Source organism: Rhododendron vialii, chromosome 1a (genome assembly GCF_030253575.1).
Source record: "Rhododendron vialii isolate Sample 1 chromosome 1a, ASM3025357v1".
NCBI lineage: Eukaryota > Viridiplantae > Streptophyta > Magnoliopsida > Ericales > Ericaceae > Rhododendron > Rhododendron vialii.
The window spans coordinates 38,560,808-38,578,182 of NC_080557.1; the positions used below are offsets into that span (position 1 = coordinate 38,560,808).

Below are 17,375 nucleotides of genomic sequence, written 5' to 3' on the forward strand. Positions count from 1 at the left end.
GGTTGTTCTGCGTGGGCTCACCGTCCAAAAAAAAAAAAAAGCACTGGAAAAAGAAAAAGAAGAAAGACAAACTGCAAAGACGAAAGTCTTCTCTCTCTCCAACATTAATATCAGCGTCATCGTCTTTGCAGCCTAGGGTTTCTTCCTCACCTTTCCTCTCTTATCTTCCTCTCCATCCATCCATCCATCCTTCACTCTCTCTCTCTCTCGCTCTCTCCTCTAATCGCAGCATCTGTCAGAATTAACCTAAGATCGTTGTGCAATTTCCATGGAGGTAAAATCCAAAATCTTTTTTCCGATTAATTTCAAGCTCTGCGTATATGCACACATATGTAATTACACGGGCGTGTTCCTTTTTTGTTTAATACCGATTTTTGGTTCCCTGAAATTGGGCTGATTTTAGGGAATTGTTCACCGTTCGTTTCTGCCTTTCTGGGTACGACTTAATTTGCCGATTATGTAGGGTTTTATTTCTTCGCTCAAGTTTTTTTTTTTTTTTTTATTATAAAAAAAGTTGCTCGGCAGCTAAACTTCAATTTTTTTGGGGTGTTATGTTATCCGCAAATGGCTGATTTTGGTAAATTATGCTATTGAACTCTTAAAGCTATGGGTAGGGTTTTTGCTCCTGTAAAAATGGGTAATTTGTTCCAGAAATAAGCTGTGGTTGATTACCGTAATGTATCCAGTGATGGACTGATACAATCCTATTAAAGGTCGGGATATGTTCGAAATATGTTGTGTTGTTTGCTTAAAATTTCCCCATTTTGATGATTGATTCTTCCCCCTTTTGTAGTTCCTGTCTTCCTGATGCATGGTTTATTTGCTATTTCAGCTAGAATTCGAAATCCAGTCCCTAGGTTTCAAGGACGTTTTTGAAAAATGAGTTGTTTTATTAGGTAGATTTAGCGACACGAGCTATGCTATGAGGGCTGTAGATTCATAGGGTCAGCAAATCAAACAGTGTCCGTGTGTGTTGCAATTAGCAAGTAGCACTTCTTCAAGCTTCATGTGCGAAAATATTGACATTCACTGCTAATTGCTTTCTTATAAAGGATTTCAACTAATAGAGCCAGCATATCATATTTGCTAATGACATGTTCGTATTGTCTGGTGCTGATCATAATTCATTTTCCCTCGTGAGTGATTTGATTTAAAAAGTTCAAGGTAACTGTGACCTTGAGGCTTAAGCCTAATCTTCAAAAAAAGTTCAATTTACTTTGCTGGGTGATACCTTGTGTGAAGGAGTTGCAGGCTACTTTACAAAATCCAGAAGGCACTCATAAATTAGAATATTTAGACTCGCCTTTGATCACCACCAAATGGAATGCTGGTATTTATGGTGAATTCGTGAACAAAAAATCTTCTTTCCTATTGTGGAAGATGTTGGGTGGGAAAGGATTCAAAATTACGTCAAAAGCACAAATCAATTTTATTAATCACGTGCTATAGAAACATGAATTGCACAATAAACGTGTCTGGATTTACATGAAATCACTCTATCCGTCACTAAATTGTTCTTATCCACTGTAGTATTCTAAATGGTGCTTGGCGGTAGTCGGGCAGAGACCCACCTCCAAGCGCCAAGCAATTCGGCAGTTTTTTTTTTTTAACAAACCATTATCCAATCAATCTACATTCCATGAATCCATAATGCAAAGTTTAATGTTCAAACTTCCAAGTACAAACCCAAATGAAATTAAGTAGTAGCAAATAAGTTGAATAAGTAACATTTTTTTTTTCCCCAGTCCGCACTACAAAATTCCAACTTTCAACTAAATGGGGTTCCAAATTTCCAACTTCCAAGTGAGAGAGAGGAGAGGCGGACGCGAAAGAGAGCAGAGCAGAGAGAGAGAAGAGAGACGCGAGAGAGAAAACAGAGACACGAGAGGGAGAGAAGAGATACGCGCGCGCGAGAGAGAAGAGAGACAAGAGAGAGACATACCGGCGAACTCCGGCGACGTGACGGAGAGAGGAGTTCGAAGAACTTCTCGCTGCCTGGTAGAGTTAGGGCTTCGATCGTGGAAGCCGAATGGAACTGAGCCCTTTGAAATGAGGTATAATGTATAATTGTAGAGTGTGTGTGTGTGTATATATATATATATCATTTTGTAAAATTACATATTAAGCCCTCTTATTTAAAAAATCACATTTAGTCCCCGCCAAGGGCACCTAGGTGGCCGCCAAATCCGGCCAAGCCTCCCATGGCGCCAAATAAAATGCCTAGGGGTACAGTCATGGTGGTAGGGCACCTCCAAGCGCCTAGGTGCCGGGCGGCCGCCATTTAGAACACTGATCCATTGGGTGGGTGGAACCCCACATGGGGTCTCCCCCCACCCCCCACTCTCTCTCTCTCTCTCCCCCTCTCTCCACCACACTAGACATCAACAAACACATACATATATGTATGTAACACTCAACTAACTGAATTTGCTTATCAATGCTCCACACAATTAGTTTACTCCCACACCACAAATTTTCTGACCTAATTAGGTAGCCTTGTATGGACTGTGTTCTGAAAAGTTTTTTACTTCTTATTTAGAAAGCTAACCTCCTATGCTTGTGAATTCTACATGAGAAACTGTAAGATTACATCTTGACCTATATCTGAACTCGCTAGTTTCATAAATGAGATGCTGATAAGTTAGTGAATTATTTGAACTCGCTAGTTTCTAAAGAGAGCAGTTCCATCCATGGTTCTAGATGGACCTGCTTTGGTCATGTAATATTTGGTAAAATTAAGTACCGTCTGTGATATATTATGTGGGGCTGTTACGGACTATCAAATGTCACGAAACCAATGTACTACCATTTAAATAACTGTCCTATTGTACACGCCATTGTCTCGCCTTAGCTATGGATCCATCTTTTTCTCATTGTGGCACATATAATTATTTGGAATTTAGTTGCTTGGGATCATGTGAAAGTTTGTTGTAGTGAACTTTATTCTTCTTATTGAAGGTTGAAAAGATGGAAGAGGGCGTAAAGTCCGAGAACCATTTGACATCGGCTGCAGCTTTTGTGGAAGGTGGAATTCAAGAAGCCTGTGATGATTCTTGCAGCATATGCCTTGAAGCATTTTGTGAAAGTGAACCATCGACGGTATACACGTTGGAGACTGTCTTTTTCATGGATTGAATTAGTTTCCCCATAGCTAACTGCATCTTTCCTCTTGCAGGTGACTTGTTGCAAGCATGAGTTTCACCTTCAGTGCATTCTTGAATGGTAGTCTTGTAATTCTTGTTTTAAAATGAATAATGTTTGCGTCCAACGTACTATATTATAGAACTTTTTATTGTAAAAATGGTCTGCCATATTTGTGCTGATATGCGGCATGATAATTTGAGTGGACGGCAGAGGGAGACTAAGGGCCTGTTTGTTTGATGGATATAAGGAGGGGATAAGGAGGTTGACCGGATACAAAAAACACAGTGCCCATGTGTTGCCCCTGCTTTTTTTATCCGTTGCTTGTTTGTTCGTGCAGGGCCTTAGATTGTCATATGGGATATGATACCCCTGAAAAGGAGAGGGTCGGGGGGTGGAGATATGTAATACCAGCCCCCATGATGTTACATATTGCCACCACGGGCTATGGGAATATCTTCATAGTATGGTTATGAGTAAGCTTGGACGGCATAGGACCTATTATCGCTTGTTCAGTTGTCCACGGTACTGATGAAACTTAATGCTTTAGGTGTCAGAGAAGCTCCCAGTGCCCAATGTGTTGGCAACCCATCAGCTTGAAGGATCCCAGCAGGTTACATTTCTTTATTTCCACCTTTTTTTATTTTCTGTTTTCTCTTAATCGCTTGATATTTGATTTCGCGAGAGTTGTTAACGTTAGTCGTACTGGCAGCCAGGAATTGCTTGACGCTATAGAACAGGAAAAGAGCTTTAGAGCCAATGCACGTAGAAATACCACGATATTTCATCATCCGACCCTGGGGGATTTCGAATTACAGCATGTTCGTAATCTACTTATCCTAGATTTTCTCATGAGTATATTGTATACCCCTTGAATGTTGTAATTGTGATACGGGTAAGCCACTTTTTGCCTCCCACTACAGTTACCAGTTGGCGGAACTGATGCTGAACTCGAAGAGCGTATTATTCAGCACTTAGCTGCCGCTGCTGCCATGGGGAGGACCCGCCATATTGCTAGGAGGGAAGGTCAGAGGAATAGATCATCAGCTCAGGGTCGTCCCCATTATCTCGTGTTCTCAACTCATTCCAATGGTCCGCCTGTTGCTTCTGTGTCTTCTTCTCCGACTCAGAGCATTGAAAGTGATTCAGCTTCTTCAGCAGCAGTAGCTGAGCCGACTTCTCTTATAACTGTCGGAGAAGATTCCACACAAATTGTTCCTCCACGTTCTAGTCAAGCTGATCAGATTTATGCCTCTGCATCTAGATCAACTGTTCTTGCTTCCAATCACCATGGAACTTCCTCGCACAATCAGTATTTACCTTTCTTGACCTTTAGTCTATTTATTTTCTCAGTTGATTACCTTCACAGGAGGTGTTTCTTTTTGGCACAGGGAAAGGTTTTTTACGCCTCACCTTTTTTTATCCTTCAGTTGCTTTTACTCTGTTTATTTACATTTTATATGATTGTTATCATATAGGTCTCCTACTCAGTCTCCCACTGATAGTCATGATAAGGCAGGACCATCTGAGTTCCAATCCATTTCAGAATCTCTAAAATCCCGATTTAATGCAATGTCAATGAGGTATACGGAAGCTGTGGTATATAATGTATATTGGTTATGTACATCAGGGAATGCCTCATTTCAACATGTTCATTTATTCATGATTTCCTCTTGTCGTTTTGTAAAGATATAAAGAGTCGATTACAAAGAGCACAAGGGGTTGGAAGGAGAAACTTTTCTCCCGCAACACTAACATGACGGATATTGGTTCTGAAGTAAAGGGAGAGGGCAATTCAGGAATTTCTACTGTATCAGGCATGATGGAGCGTCTTGAGACAAGAGACAATAGCAGAACCAACACTGATTCTGGATCAAGTAGTTCGCAGGAAGCCAACACTGCTGATGAATCTACTAGTTTACATGATGTCTCAGTTCCAGATCTGGTCAACCAGCAGATTCCGGTGACTGATTGTAACAATGTTGTGAATGAGGGTACACAAACTTCATGTGCCACAGGATCTGCTGCAAACTAGGCGCTTTTTGAGGAACCATGCTGAGTTTTCTTAGTTAAAGGTTAGTCTTGACCTTAAATTGTTACTGCATCTAAAATTTACTTGTGGATTTTTGTGTCTGAACCTCATTGGTTCTGTTGGAACAATATCTCGCTCTTCATGGCTAGATTTGGAAATTTGTTCGTGTGTTACTTATTACCCACAACCAAGCCTTATGCAACTCATTGACACTGGTGGCATTTGTCTCTATCTCCTTTTCTAAAGGAGAGTTCTTGGTCTATCCCAAAGATCCACATCACAATTCCATGTGCAATGTCGGTCAACCATACACCCTCCGCAGGAATATCCCCATTCATAGGTCCAAGATCTTGGGTCTAACCCATATCTGGTGAATCGGTGATTAATCAATCAATCAATTGATGATCAATTAAAAATAGAAACTCTACCAATCGATTCCTATTTGGCTTGACTTCCACACGCGATTTGATTAAGAAGGAATACCTTTTCTTAGGCAAAGAGAGGAAATATTTGTATTTCATGCAAAGGAAGACAGGTACTTAATATCCAATAGTCTTATTGGCAATCAATGATCAACTTCCTTTCTCATGTGTGACAAGGTTGTGTCTGAATGGTGAATACCAACTCCTTGGGCTGAGCTAATTTGGTCCTTGTGTGGGTCTGGATGTGTTTGGGCTAGCACAGGGACTATTGGAACAAAATTCTTGTGTGGCTGAATGGTACCTGTCCTGCCATGCCCGCAGCTTAGCCCTACTCCCAAGACCACATGTTACAGTCTCGGTTTATTGATTGAAAATAAAGTACATCTACCGGGTAAATAGAAGGAGACCTCGAGTAAGAAACAAAAATGATACATGGCAATATCTGTTGGCCTGTAATGATTTAAAGAAAACTGCAAATTCATGACCTTGGTAATTGATTTCTGGAATACATTTATTGGTACTCTTCATATGATCACGTCACTTGGGAACTCGACATCGAAACAATACAGTCTACTGCTGTAGACTGCTTCTCTAGAATTTGACAGCCTTACATTCATCATTCTAGCAAATAATGGCCTCTCTTGCATTGGAACCAACTGATATTTTTGGGAGTTAATTGGAGTGTAGATATAGTTGTGAAATGTGAAGATAAAGACTTCTTAAATTGGACTATTATTTCTCAATTTATTGCTATCGTTAGTTGGTTCATGCCTGTGCTTATAGAGTTGGGTTGGGGGAGAGGCTTGAGACGATGCTGCACTGTGAACTAGCCTCAGTCTTACTGGTATATTTTGTACATTTATAAGCTAGGCTGCCAAGTGGGGGTTCCAAGGCCAGAAACTTGTCTACGCATTAACTTGTTAAGTGAATAGATATCAGTCATACTTATCCAAAAAAAAGAAAAGAAAAAAGAACAGATATGAGTCATCGTTTAAGAACGACTTTATCGTAGAAAATGGAAGGAGGGCATTAAGAAATATAAAATCTACCGTCCTGGTGTACTTGGACAGTGAAATGTGAAGAATTGAATACTTAAATATTTACATACACCCAAATACCCCTATCCAGTTCCATGCAACAAAGATTGTACATCATTACATATGGCACCATTGATGTGTGGGAATAATGGTAACAGCTGAAGAAGATTAATTGTGGGGCATGCTGTTTTGAGAATCGAAGTTGAGTTGAGTCTGCTTGTCAATTTCTTATGAATCGGATTTTTAATGTAGTTCCTGCATTGGAAGTCATAGAATTGAGTTTATTCATCTATTCCATGCCCCTAGAATTACCATACTGGGCCCTTAAGCCAGAAAACATTTCTATTGCTGTTCAAGGAGGCTATGATTATCTAATAGGATGGTGTCTCTATATTCCACATAACAACTCAGAAGTTGCCTGATACCTCTTAGGGTGAATGTGAGTGAATTGAGGGCGTACCATTGTTCGAAGGAGTGGCTAGGTTACTATAGTCAATCTTTGTGAATTGTGATTTCCATGTTAAATTATCACCTTTTTAAGTTTTGCCGTTCTTTGCTTCGACTCCTTCAATTGTTATTTGAGTGAGAACCTTAGTTGTAGGAAACTTCAACTATGCCTACGTTTCTTCGACGGAAACGCGTTTCCGCGTTCCTGTCAAATGAAACTCCAAGAAACCCGTCCCAATGACGACGGGAACTCGTTCCTTACCTATACGGGAACTTTCACCCAAAAAACGGTTGAGAGACTTACGATTCAAGTTGCAATTGGTCCTTTTAAAGTTGTTTTGATCTTGTTGGTGAGCACATCTGATATTAACCTTCTAGAGTCATATTAATGCCTTTAACTTTTACGCCTACTTAATATGCACAAGAGCTCTATTGTGTAATCATATGCTACAATAAAAATGTTGAAATATAACTAGAAACTTATAATTTTAATAGTAATATTTGATGTGGTAGAATAATATTTTTATATTGACATTTAACAATATAAAATTCCAAAATATATTTATAGTTTTAATAATTTTTCCTAACCGCTCCCAATGGCGCTCCCACACTTCTGTGATCATCCGCTCCCCCGTCCCCGCCCCTACTCCCGCTTCGTGTGACTAAGGTGAGAACTACACAATCAGAGCATGAAACTAGCTGTTGGTTTTGCTGTAGATATTTTTAGTTGTCATGAACTTTGAAAGGAGACTATGAAGATGGCTATGCCTTCCTCTCTTCCCTTTTCAAAAAGAATTTTTCAAAAGATACCCCCTAGATTCCCCCTACTTTCAACATTTATCTCTCTATCTCTCTCCACTTATTACCCCTACTATTTTTCAAAAAAAATTTCAAACACCAATCCAAAGAACCCAATTATAAATGTGCTTGTGACTACCATAGTCTGGAAACAATCCCTTTTTTCCAGCTTAAGGATTGTATTTTTATTGAGCATTTTGGGTGTTTTGTAGAGATTACCGCAGCTTATATGTAGAAGTAATGGATGCACAAATATGGAGACGTTGGTTTTAGGTCCATTTAGTGCACGATCCATTTTTGTGACCAAGAGATGTTGGGGGTAGTATCATGGTGTGACTAATAGAGTTCAGTTTTTGAAAATTATTTCAAATTTCTTTGATCGAGAAAGTCGTTACGTTTTCTGGTTCATTCGGTTATTGGGTTTTACTTGCTATTATCGTTTGTTTATGATGTTTTAGTATTGCTAAATACCGATATGAAAGCACTTACCAGAGGAAAATTGTTTCTTTGATGCCAGGTAGACTCTTTCTTCAGCTGTATGGATGCTTTACTTCTCTCCTGGGCCGGTTGTTTCACTTTTTACATGTGGAAATTGTTATGTTATACAGAATAAATGGAGTAGAGAGAGACAGGCGCTCTAAATTTGGATATCTAAACAGCGACCTCACTATTGAATATAAATCTGTTTATATCTCATGAAGTTATTCGTACACATAGTTATGTAATTATATATACCTGCTTTTGTATGCTAGTTGAGTAATCGTACTTTAATAGATCTGTCTGTTTGATTGGTCATGAGAACATTTCTGTTTCATGAAATTTCATGTATTTTTTGTGAACTGGTAATATTTCACACGAGACTTAGGTTTCATTTTCCAGAACATTTGGAGTAAAGATCTAGGCTTTGGTGCATTTGCAGTTCTAGTTTCAGTAATGTGTCATTCGAGTTGTTAATGCCAATATATCCAGGTTTAGGAAGTATTTTTGCTTCAAGTTTCAGTTGATGCTTGGTTTGGATCTAAGTTATACATGGATCTTGTGCAAGTATCTGACACTTATTCCCTTGATAGTAAAGTATCTGATACGGCTACCTCATATACAGTCGGAGTCTGTAGAACATAAATACTAATAAGAAACTACCTAGCATATTTTACGGCTGATGTTGGCATTGGCCATAATTGCACTCTAAAATACTACAAATCATTTTGTTGAACATTGTTTGTAATGTGATAGTAAGCGTATGGGCAGAATAACGAGTTCCAGTAGTTCTGGCCCCTTCCTAAACAGAATGCATCTTTGGTAGTAACACCAGATTTCCATTTATTGGCTCAGTTGCACTCTCATACATCCGCAAAACTCAACCATGATTATTGATATACTAAGAAACAAAGGCGACTCCCTTTGGCAAAACCATACCCGAAGGCCCACAACGAACAAGTGAAATCAGATCTCTCAGTGACAAAACTGAATCTTATTGCAGCAGAAGGGAGCAAAGTTTAACTAGCATTCTACATCAGGAAGGCTCGCCGCTCCGGCGTCCAATGCAAGAACCAAATCGACACCCTCAAGAAGAAGCACAAGATCGAGAAAAACGTCTAGTGCGACTGGCCCTTCTTTCTCCAACTCGACCGGCTCATTGGTCCCTCCTACAAACCCTCGCTGCCCCAACTGCCGGAGGAGCTGCCTCACTAGACGGTTCCCGTGGTCCCTGGTCGAAGCGGCCGGTGTTGGCGCTGTCTTTGGCGATTGTGAGGAGGAATTTCTTGGCACCAGCGGCTGTGGCAGCGGCCTGAGGCGGAGGGGGAAGGATCGGAGACGATAGAGAAGGGTGGAGGAGGCGAGGCAGAGGCAGATGGTGGAGCTGGAGAAACTGAGGATGCGCAGGTAGCAGGGGAGAAGGGGGTGGGATTGAGTGTGGCATGATCTTTTGGTTTGTGGTAAGAGGGGCACGTGTCGTCTTTTGAGGTTGGGACAGAGAGCTGGAACAGTGGGTTTGGGGCAGAGGATCTGAGTCCTTTCCCAACTGCTACTTGTGAGTCCGATCGTACGTTTATGATAATCATTTGAACTGTTTATTTTATAAAATCCTTATAAAATCCCCAATGCAATATATTCACGCAAAAAATAAGTTTTATTAGACATGAATCAATATGTCAAAAATACTAAAATTTTGATTTATGAGATGGACGCCGTGGACAATTGAACTAACTTTAAAATGATCGATCATTCATTTTATAAAAAAATTAAGCTGATTTTCTTTTGAAATATACTATTTGATGGACCCTATAAAATAATTATAAAAACAAATGTAATTGATGAATGCCACACCTCTGGCGATCGCGACAGCGGGTGGCGAAAAAACACTATTGTTTCTGGTTCCACGGATAGAATTTAATGCTGAGAAATATGAAAGAACATATCCCTCCCCATGTTTACCACACTTTTACATGCCACCTTATTAATGGAATGATCCGATTCGAAAAAAGCTTAATGGAATGATCCGACGGCCCAGATTAAATCGTAGCCCCAAGTGTTAAGTCACAATGTCCGTTTTATCGTTTCTCTATCCTAGGGAGAAATCTAGTGCTCCTATCGTACTACCCATGTTTATTGACGATGGAGAGGACAAGCCCCACCACTCCTCTTCAGCTTTTGATGATTCAACCTAGGTTTTTCTGAATCTCATCATCAACCTCAAAAGACGGACCAGGTTCTTTACTAATACTACTACAGTATTTTTCTAGCTTTCTACTATGTCGTCGTTTCGATCCAACATTAGCATTTACAACTAACTTCTTGCGTACTAGAGGTTTAGGCACACACGCAATGCATGTGATAAAACCACCATGCGAACTAACTGATCGCATATTAATCTGCTGCTTAATCCATAGAGGAAAAAACGAGTAAGTGTGTAGACAAAGAAAGAGGAAAGACTTGGATAAGATCACTTAGGCTTAGGGTTGTTGAGAAATCGGCCAAACCAACAAACACATGCCGCGAAGAATAATCAAGAACAGAAAAACAAGGAAGCAAGACGCGGTTTTTGACACGATTTCCCAACTGTGGAGTTGACTAGTTGAGTACATGCACCACTCACACCAGCTCCTTTACTATGTATCGAATGAGGAGAGAGTGCCAAGTTAAATCGGCTGTTGCTTATTGCAAATATTTAAAAACTAGGGTTTACATCACCGATTGCCCTAATACCCATGTCTAGGTTTTGGGTGCAGCGCCTCCGAACCCTGCTCAACTCAAATCAGGCTTCACAAGCCTAACAACGTTAGACTATCGAATCAAATTTCTTGTAATCACGTTCTCATTCCAGTGTTGCCTGAATTAGTAGTACAAACCTAGAACATTGCATGTTCCTGGTAATCGGAGTTTCCGTCCATACTCTTTTGGTGGTAGTTGATTATGATTCGTTTAACCGTTCGTAATTTTCCATTATTCCTTAAAGTGATATCACTTCTTGATCTTATGTGAGTAGAGTTGCAATATCAGTGTTATCTAATTTGCACAGGATTGTACTCGGATACATGCTTTCATTTCAGTCTCAAAATTAAACAGCAATGGGATTTGGAGAGCTTGGATTACGATTTTGTTTTCTAATGTTTTCGCCGGCAACCAAACACAGAAAAGATTACCGAGCCTGTAATCCTTTTGTAACATTGTGCAACATCTACAGGTACGAGCAAAGAATGCAATGACTTCAACCTCAAACTATGGGAAATTGTTTAGGGGGAAACAACATTGCATGAGAGGAGATAGGATCACTATCTTGCCTGACTCCGTGTTAATTCACATTCTCTCTTTCCTTCCAACAAAATACGCAGTTAGAACCTGCATTCTCTCGACAAGGTGGAAGCACATCTGGGTTTCTGTACCCAATCTGCACTTTTTCTTCAAGGATTGGCATTGTTCTGTATTCTCAGACTTCATTGATCGCGTGCTTTTCTTTCACGAATTGCCACGTATTCAGAGATTCTCTCTAGAATGTGCTGGAGTTGATCTGAACCGTCTGAACACTTGGGTAAGTGTTGCTGTCAGACGTGGAGTTCAAGAACTTTGTATCAATGTTCAGTACACCAGTGATTGCATAATCTTGCCGCCGACTCTATTTACTTGCACCACACTGGTGGTCTTCAAACTACGTTCTGTGGTTCAAATGAAAATCCCTGGCCTAGTTCGTTTTCCGAATCTTAGGGTCCTCCACGTGTCCCTTCAGTTCCCGTTTGGAGACATGATTCAAAAGCTCTTCTGTAGTTGCCCTGTTCTTGAAGATTTTTCCATCGGAGGATACATTGATAATAGCGAAGCCCTGGCTTTCAACATCTCCACGGTTGCTCTAAAGAAGTTAGAGATAGATTTCAATGAAGTTCAGGGTTTTGAATTTTCAGACAATGAGTTTGTTATCAATGCCCCAATTCTTGAACATGTTACACTCCGAGATAATTACTTTGCTCTATATCGGCTAAAGAATTTGTCTTCATTATTCAGAGCAGACATTGATGTTGGGGTTGAGGTTGGCTGCACAGAAATTGATGGATGGAAAGAACGTGCAAATCAAGTATACGAGCTCCTCAAAGGAATCTCCAATGTGGAGTATCTTACTCTAGGTGCCCGTACCATGTGGGTAAGCTTGCCTTTCATGTTGACTGTTGGGTATCAGGTATCACAAACACATAGAAACAAGTATTTAACTTGGTTTGTCCAGAACTTAGTTGCAGGGAGCTCCTAAAGTGGTGCCGCTCCCACCTTGAGAGCGCGCTTTTGTGCTTCCAACTTAGGAGCTTGACGGGAGCCGGCTCCTATCGAGATGCGAGCTCGCTCTTGACGAAGATGAGAGCTTTTGTATAGGAAAACAGGGACTTATCACTTGGTTTTAATAATTGTCTTTGACGAACTCATATATAAAGCATAAGTCGTGATATCTTGAAAAGAAAGCCATACATTGTAACACTAGCCCATTTCTTACACTTGTAGAGGACTTGGCCCAAATTTTTACTTTCTAAAATGATTGTACTTTTAAAGTGGATACTCTATGCTACATTATTTTCAAAATATATGTACACACTCCCAACCTTGGGAGCTTCTGTATTCCCCTGCTCCCCCTTTCCCCGTCTCCCGCCCCTGCTTCCGCTCTCGCACCCACTCCCGCTTCGTGCAACCAAGGTCCAGAATGCCCGCTCCGTGGAGAAAAACAATCAATATCGATGAAAATATTGAAGGAGTTACACAAACAGAAATTCAAAATTCTCTCTCTCTCTCTCTCTCTCTCTCTCTCTCTCTCTCTCTCTCACTCTCTCATTTTCCCTCCTTGATTTATTGAATATGGATTATTTGATTTCTATGCTTGTAATCCAATCTCTTTCAGGCCCTTGACTATGCCGATGATAATAACCTGCCTTTGCTGCTCCCTAATATAACCCATTTGAAGCTACGTGTTGGCAATTCATCTAGCTGGAAACGGCTTACTTACTTGCTCAGTTGCATGCCAAATTTGGAAAATCTGGTATTGGAAGTGAGCGCTAAGAAGGTGAGTTCAAAAGTAACATATACATGTCCGTGGTTCTTTTTCATTTTTCTGACCTGTTTGATTTACTTCTCCAGGAATTTGAACTTCACAACCATCTAAATCTCGCTGCGGAACCAAATTGGATTGATCCAGTTCCAGAACAGACACCAGCTTGTTTGTTGCTCCACCTTAAAGAAATAGGACTCACAGGATTTACGAGCCAGATTTATCATCTAAATCTAATTAAGTATCTACTGGAAAATGCAAAAGTGTTGATCAAGATGGCTATTAGTACTTGCAATTTAGCTGTGGAAGAAGACGTTGAGTTTCTCAGGCATCTTGTAACATGCCGAAGGGGTGCCCTGGCATGTACCATTGAACTTTCTCGAAAATAGATTGTCCTCGCATAATGCTGGCCTTTTTGACGTTACAACTCTAGTTTCTGTCAAGCAAGTACTAGCTTGGTAGCTTCTTTATCTTCGTTTCTCTTTTGCCTATTGCACTTTTAGTACCTTTGTTGATGGATGTCAATTTTTTTGTTCAAAACCAATCTCTTAGTTTACGTCTATGATTGCCTGATGTAGTTGCCGGTTTTGAAATACGATTATCACATAAATGTGCATTACTATGGATTTGGAATCCCTTAATGTATCTTCCTATGCTATCTTTCTTTCAGTTTGTGGTCCTTATAACACACATGGTCTGTAGCCTGTTGCATCAGGTACATAAAAGTCCTAAAAATGCTATTTTTGGAACTTGTCTCTCAATAAAGGGCCGTGTAGTGCACGAAGCTCCCATTTATGTGGGATGCGGCGGAAGTTGGATGAACTTAGTCTCACCCAAATGGCTGTTTTCAAAAATCGAACCATGACCTTCAGACTACAATACCGCAGCTTCACCTCTGCGCCAAGTGAAGCTGCGCCAAGTTTGCTCTTCAATAAAGCCGGAACTTGTATCTCTGAATAAGGCCGACACCTCAAGAACCATAAAAAAATCTTCATTCAGAGAATTTTCATTGCCCTTTAGAAGTGAGATCATTTTTTATTTTTTGGAAAGTCATTTAAACACGTAGCATAAATTTCTCAGCCTCTATTGCAAAAGGACTGCAACATACTGCTTAGTTTTGCTTCCCAAAGGATGAGTTCTGAAGTCTGTTTTTTGCAAAGGCACTCACGTCAATTCGAAAATTGTCTCTCATTTCATGTGGCCTCAAATCCTTATGCTATTGCAGATTCGGTCATGACTTTTCAGAGGCTTAAAGCGAAAATCAAAGATGAGACCCTTTTGTCGGACTATTATTAAGGGGTAAAAGAGTATGATGGGCCCTTGAAATTCAACATTTTTCGGAGGTCTAAAGTGGCCGCAACACAAGCTTTAGCTCAGGACCGGCTTTGCGCTATTGCTACTATGAAGACAATTTCGAAACCAGAACTGAAATCAAAACCAAAGTGAAACAACACGGAAAAAAAATAAAATAAAATTACACTCAGAGCAAATACCACAACTGCAATGATGTTTTTGGATTTTTGATTTGTGGTGGGAACGAAGAACAATAGAGTAAAGGGCCTAGAGGCATCACATGAAGATGAAGGGGAAGAAGATGAAAGTATTTAGTATTTACTATCATTTGATGAATTGGAATAAATAATCCAAGTTCTCGTTTGTGCTCATTTGTGCTCATGCACAAAAGTATGCTACTCCATTTGATTCAAACTTTTCTGCTTTTTTCCTTAACAAATCCAAATCCAAGTTCTCGTTTTTGTTTTCAGTTTACATTCTTTCCGGATGAGCTGGAAAATGGGGGTTTTCCGCCACCCCGTGGGCTCCCTTTGCGCATTTTCTTGAATAATCTAAATCGTGCATCTCGTTGGGCCCGTAAAATAACGTATCCAAGCAAAAAATTAGCTTGTCCGGATATCGATAGGTATATCAAAAGTTGAGTTTTTAGATGGAAAAATGAACGGCTGTAGACAGTTTAACTAAAAAAAACAGTTGATGGTAGGGTACAAAGCACATAGATAAGCGTGCATTGTGCGATGCAAATGGATTGCTACCCAGAATTCACCCTTTTCGGTTGTTCTGATGTTGTTCGCGAATCCAGGGAGGATGGCCATGACTTCTGCTGTTCCTGCCTTTTCGCCTCTCAACCATTACTTCAGTAATCTGCATCAAACTGAAACGAAATTTGAGCCTTGATTTCAACGGGTTAAGGAAAGCTAGTAACCTTGCCAAGGCACTATCGCCCTTTACTTATCAGTAGGGCTTGAAAGGCTGGACTTTTCTCCCCGAAGATTGCACGAGAGTGTACTCAGAACATGCTTTCGTTTCAGTCTCAGATGAAGTATCTTCTGACCATCGTTTGACTTCCATTAATATTCACAATTCACAAACCCAAACAAAATTAAACTGTAATGAGATTTGGGGGGCTTGGATTGGGATTTTGATTTCTAAAGTTTTCGCCAGCAAACTAACACAGAAAAGATTCCCGAGCCTGTAATCCTTCTGTAACATTGTGCAACATCTACAGGTACAAGCAAAGAATGCATCAGTGGGAACAATGACTTCAACTCAAATTATGGGAAATTGTTGAAGAATGCGAAACAACAACATCGCATGAGAGGAGATAGGATCACTAGCTTGCCGGACTTGGTTTTAATAAACATTCTCTCTTTCCTTCCAACAAAAGATGCAGTTAGAACCTGCATTCTCTCGACTACGTGGAAGCACATCTGGGCTTCTGTACCCAATCTGCTTTTTTTCTTCAGGGATCGGCATGATTACTAGTTCGCAGACTTCATTGATCGCGTGCTTTTCTTTCACGAATTGCCACGTATTCAGAGATTCTTTCTAGAAAGTGACAAAGTTGATATGAACCGTCTGAACACTTGGGTAAATGTTGCTATCAAACGTGGGGTTCGAGAACTTCATATCGATCTTCGGTTCACCAGCGATTGCGTTATCTTGCCGCCGACTCTATTTACTAGCAACACACTGGTGGTCTTAAAACTGTATTGTTGGCTTCAAATGGATATCACTCGCTTAGTTCGCTTTTCTGAATCTTAGGGTCCTCCATGTGTTAGCTCATTACCCAGATGAAGAAGAGGTACATAAGCTCTTCTGTAGTTGCCCTGTTCTTGTAGATTTCTCCACAGGAGGAATTATAGGTAATAGGGAATCCAAGGCTCCACTCTTTCCCTAAAGAAGTTAGAGATAGCTTTCTTTGAATATCAGGGTACGTATTGAGTAGTCAGAGAGTGAGTTTGTTATCAATGCACCAATTCTTGAACATCGATCTTACACTCAAAGATGATTACTTTGCTCTATATATATCGGCTAAAGAATTTCCTCATTAGTCAGAGCAGACATTGATGCTGGGCTTTCTTGCATAGAAGATTATGGATTGGAACAACGTGCAAATCAAGTATACGATCGAGCTTCTCAAAGGAATCTCCAACGTGGAATCTCCAACTGGAGTCTAGTAGGTGATGAAGTGACTGCTGCTGTGGTTCACTTCTTTCAAACAGGCTGTCTCCTTAAAGATGTTAATGCCACAGCCCTTACTTTGGTTCCCAAGACTCATTGCCCTCAGACAATGAAAGAGTTTCGACCTATTGCCTGTTGCAATGCCTTGTATAAAACCATTACTAAGGTGTTAGCAAACAGACTTCAACCTGTCCTTCCTCTCATTATCAACAAAGCTCAAGCTGCCTTTGTTAGAGGGAGATCAATCTCAGATAATATTCTTTTAATGCATGAGTTAGTGAGGAACTATCAGAGAGATTGTGGCCATCCAAGATGTGCCATAAAGATAGATCTAATGAAAGCTTTTGATTTGGTTGACTGGGATTTCCTTTTTGATGTCATGGTAGCTTTGGAGTTTCCCTCTCAATTTATCATGGGGATCAAGACTTGCATTTCATCTGCAATGTATTCAGTTGTCATTAATGGGGAACTTGAGGGCTTCTTCAAAGGAGAAAAAGGGC

The 17,375-nt window shown here is 40.3% G+C and overlaps 2 protein-coding genes across 4 annotated transcripts; both read left to right on the top strand.

Annotated features, from left to right (window-relative positions):
• On the top strand, positions 1-8,672 carry LOC131308378 (E3 ubiquitin-protein ligase RHF2A). Of its 2 annotated transcripts, none has more exons than XM_058335328.1 (9): positions 1-274; positions 2,959-3,099; positions 3,176-3,222; positions 3,692-3,754; positions 3,854-3,962; positions 4,065-4,453; positions 4,620-4,724; positions 4,831-5,216; positions 8,395-8,672. In XM_058335328.1, exons 1-8 carry the CDS (start codon positions 269-271, stop codon positions 5,174-5,176), a joined length of 1,206 nt encoding a protein of 401 aa, XP_058191311.1. In that variant the 5' UTR covers positions 1-268; the 3' UTR covers positions 5,177-5,216; positions 8,395-8,672. The 2 variants fall into 2 exon arrangements, with proteins under 2 accessions (XP_058191311.1, XP_058191379.1); XM_058335396.1 differs by having other exon boundaries at positions 8,399-8,672.
• Positions 8,673-8,805: 133 nt separating this feature from the next.
• Positions 8,806-14,035, top strand: LOC131308239 (F-box/FBD/LRR-repeat protein At1g13780-like). 2 transcript variants are annotated; one of them, XM_058335142.1, is made up of 4 exons: positions 8,806-9,909; positions 11,563-12,510; positions 13,252-13,413; positions 13,488-14,035. In XM_058335142.1, exons 2-4 carry the CDS (start codon positions 11,581-11,583, stop codon positions 13,785-13,787), a joined length of 1,392 nt encoding a protein of 463 aa, XP_058191125.1. In that variant the 5' UTR covers positions 8,806-9,909; positions 11,563-11,580; the 3' UTR covers positions 13,788-14,035. The 2 variants fall into 2 exon arrangements, with proteins under 2 accessions (XP_058191125.1, XP_058191207.1); XM_058335224.1 differs by lacking the exon at positions 8,806-9,909 and adding an exon at positions 10,439-10,587.
• Positions 14,036-17,375: the final 3,340 nt, after the last annotated feature.